A 2,929-nucleotide genomic window follows, 5' to 3' on the forward strand; every position below is an offset into this window, starting at 1 on the left:
CTGCAAACTAATTCAGGCTGGCGCCGTGCCCTCGTCCCGCCTGGTGCCACAGCCGGAGTGCATCTCCAGACTCTGACGGACAGTGCCGGGCGCGATCCTACATTTTGTGCCAGCGGGGCCGTGGCTGCAGGAGTGGGGACGGTGCTTGGGGTGGTGACATGCTAGTGATGGGCATCCCAGAGCTGGCCCGGAGGGGGTGGTCTGGGGTGTGCTGTATGACCTGGCGGTGCTGTGCAGCTGGCCTGGGGAGGGCTATGTGATCTGGGGGTGCCGTGTACCTACTTTGGGGGGGTGTTTGTGATCTGTGTACCCGGGGGGGGGGAGGCAGCGATGCACCTGTCCAGGAGCTGACGCCCGTGTTCCCACCCCGCCGCCGCTGTCCCCGGCCGGGAGCGCGCAGCCCGGCCCGGCTCCCGTGCTCACAGCGGGGAGGCGGGGAGGGTCCGGGGCCAGCCCCGCGCCTGAGCCCTCCTTCTCCTCCTGCTCCTCCACCTCCTCCGCCTCCTCCTCCTCCTCCTCCCCCGGCCGCCGCCTTTTCCCCGCCGCCGCCGCCTGCATCCCGGCGCTGCCCTGCGGAGCTAGGCGCGGCGGCGCCCCGCCGCCGGCCATGGCCGTGCCAGCCGCCCTGCTCAGCCCCCACCACCACCTCCTCTCCTTCTGCTTCCCCGCCGGCGGCCTGCTGGGCTATGCCGACCTGGAGAAGGGCTACGAGGGCGGAGGAGGAGGAGGAGGTGGCGGCGGCGGCGGCGGCGAGGCGGGGGACTTTAAGGAAGCCACCAGGGACCTGCTGAGCTTCATCGACTCGGCCTCCAGCAACATCAAGCTGGCGCTGGACAAGCCGGTGAAGTCGAAGAGGAAGGTGAACCACAGGAAATACCTGCAGAAGCAGATCAAGCGTTGCACCGGCATCATCGCCGCCGCCGCCCCGCCGCCCTCCTCCTCCTCCTCCCCGGCCGCCGCCGCCTGCCCGGCCAAGCAGCCGCCGCCACCTCGCCGGGAAGCCTCGACGGCGGCCAGCAGCCTCCAGAGCAAGAGCCTGGCGGCCCTTTTCGGCTCCCTGCAGCCGGGAAGGGGCTCGGCGAGCGGCTGCGGGGCGGCGGGAGGAGGAGGAGGAGGAAGCAGCGGAGGGTCGTCGGCTGCGGGTGGCCCTCGGAAGGTGCCTCTGCGGGCCCGCAACCTGCCGCCCTCCTTCTTCACCGAGCCGGCTCTGCCGCCCCGCGGGCCTCCGCCGGCCTCCAAGGAGACGGAGAAAGGCGGTGGGGCGGAGGCAGCCGAGTTTTTTGAGCTGCTGGGCCCCGACTACGGAGCGCTGCTGCCTGAGCACGCCGCCCTGCAGGACGCCTTCCCTGCCGCCCGCCTGCCCGCCGAGCTGGGGCTGGAGCACGGCCTCTACGAGGCTCCGCTGCCTTCGCTGCCCGCTGCCCACCACCCGCTGTTGGGTGGGCTGCTGTATCCCGAGCCACCCTGGAGCCCGGCCGGGCCCTGCAGCCCCCCCAAAAAATCTCCTCCCGAGGCGCTACGCCCGCTCTACTCCGGTGGAGCGGAGTCCGGCAGCGAGGCCTTCGGCTCCTTCTTCCCTGAGTGCCCCTTGGCCCCGCCACAGGTGCCCTATGACTACAGCACCGGCTACCACCGGGCCACCTACTCCGGCCTGTAGGGCAAGGCTGGTGGGCTTGGCCCCCTGGGCCTCGAACATGGACCGTAACGCAGCGGGAAGGAGGGAGCGGGCGAGCCCACCTCCCGTGGGGTGGCTGAGTCCTGCGTGAGGGCTCAGGATGGGACCCAGTGGATGCTCATGGTGGTGAGGGAAGAGTTGGGTTCCACCACCTTGGAGGGGCTGGGGGCTGCGCTCGCCCTGCCAGCCCCCTGAAAGCTGGCCACAGCTCCTGTTGGAAGAGCACTGGGACCTGGGATGTCTCAGTGCCTGGCAAGTCGCCTCCTCCTCCTGCAGCCTGGGAGATGCTGCTGTGTGCCAATAAAAACGTGAAATACTCGATTCCTTCAGGTGTTTTGATAGTGCACAGTGACTACAGTGCGTTAGCGTTCATTAGGGGTCAGGTTTTGTGTTACTGTAGGCAGACGCGACTTGATTTATGTGTCCGGTGTGACATTGCAATGGGGTCTGCTCTCCTTGAAAGCAGCCATGACCACTTGTAATTGATTTCAGTTTGGAAGTAAAACTCAGTCAACTCTTGTGGTGTGTTTAACGTCTTTCACAGCAGTGTGTGCATCCTGAGTGCTGGCAGATTTTCAGCTGAGGACACAAAAGGCGAGTAAAAAAAATTCAATGAAGCAAAATTTGAAAACAAATGATGCTACCAAATCTTAGGTGTCCTGAAGTTTAACGATGTCTTGCAGGATCTTGCAAACAGCAATTTAAGTTAACAGACAGCATAAGTTCTGGACAAAAATGTACTGTAGCTGCTCCAGCTATGTGATTCCTACAGACTGTTGGATTTCTTTCAGGAATGTGTCAAAGCTCGGAAAGCAATGTGGCTCAGTCTCATTGTGTACAGGAGATTATTTGATAATTGTTTAAGTTATGTAAAAGAGTCTATGATAGGTCCTATAAAAATAAAGCTACGCAGTAGATCTAAGACCTGTGGTTCTTACTGCTGTTGAAATGCAGTGTTCCCGTGTTTTTCATTGCATCTCCATCCTCTCTAAGTGTTTCTTGGCAGCAGTTAAGACAGGCAGTGGTTATTGTCTTTCCTAAATCTTTTGAAACACTGTATTTTATCCACAGCGACCGTGCTTGTTTTGCCTTCATTTGTAGCAACTGTTTCTTTAATTTACTAGAAAGAAGGGACTGATAATACCTTACTAAAGCCAGGGGATGAAAATTGTTACAGTTATAAAAACAGATCAAAATACTTGGAGGTTTCCTATTGAGATGCAAGTCTTAAAAGGCAATCCTGCAGCTTGGCTC

General features: G+C 60.6%; 1 protein-coding gene across 1 annotated transcript; it reads left to right on the plus strand.

Moving 5' to 3' along the window:
• The first annotated feature begins 538 nt into the window (after nucleotides 1–538).
• FAM181B (family with sequence similarity 181 member B) lies at nucleotides 539–2,624 on the plus strand. The gene has a single exon (XM_084495021.1). The coding sequence runs from the start codon at nucleotides 608–610 to the stop codon at nucleotides 1,655–1,657; it is 1,050 nt and encodes a 349-aa protein (XP_084351147.1). The 5' UTR covers nucleotides 539–607; the 3' UTR covers nucleotides 1,658–2,624.
• The last annotated feature ends 305 nt before the right edge of the window (nucleotides 2,625–2,929 follow it).

The sequence above is a fragment of the Aythya ferina genome, assembly GCF_964211825.1.
Source record: "Aythya ferina genome assembly, chromosome: 1".
NCBI lineage: Eukaryota > Metazoa > Chordata > Aves > Anseriformes > Anatidae > Aythya > Aythya ferina.

What these genes read in the sequence shown, in the direction of transcription:
- FAM181B (XM_084495021.1), top strand. Translation starts at nt 608, where the DNA reads ATGGCCGTGCCAGCCGCCCTGCTCAGCCCCCACCACCACCTCCTCTCC.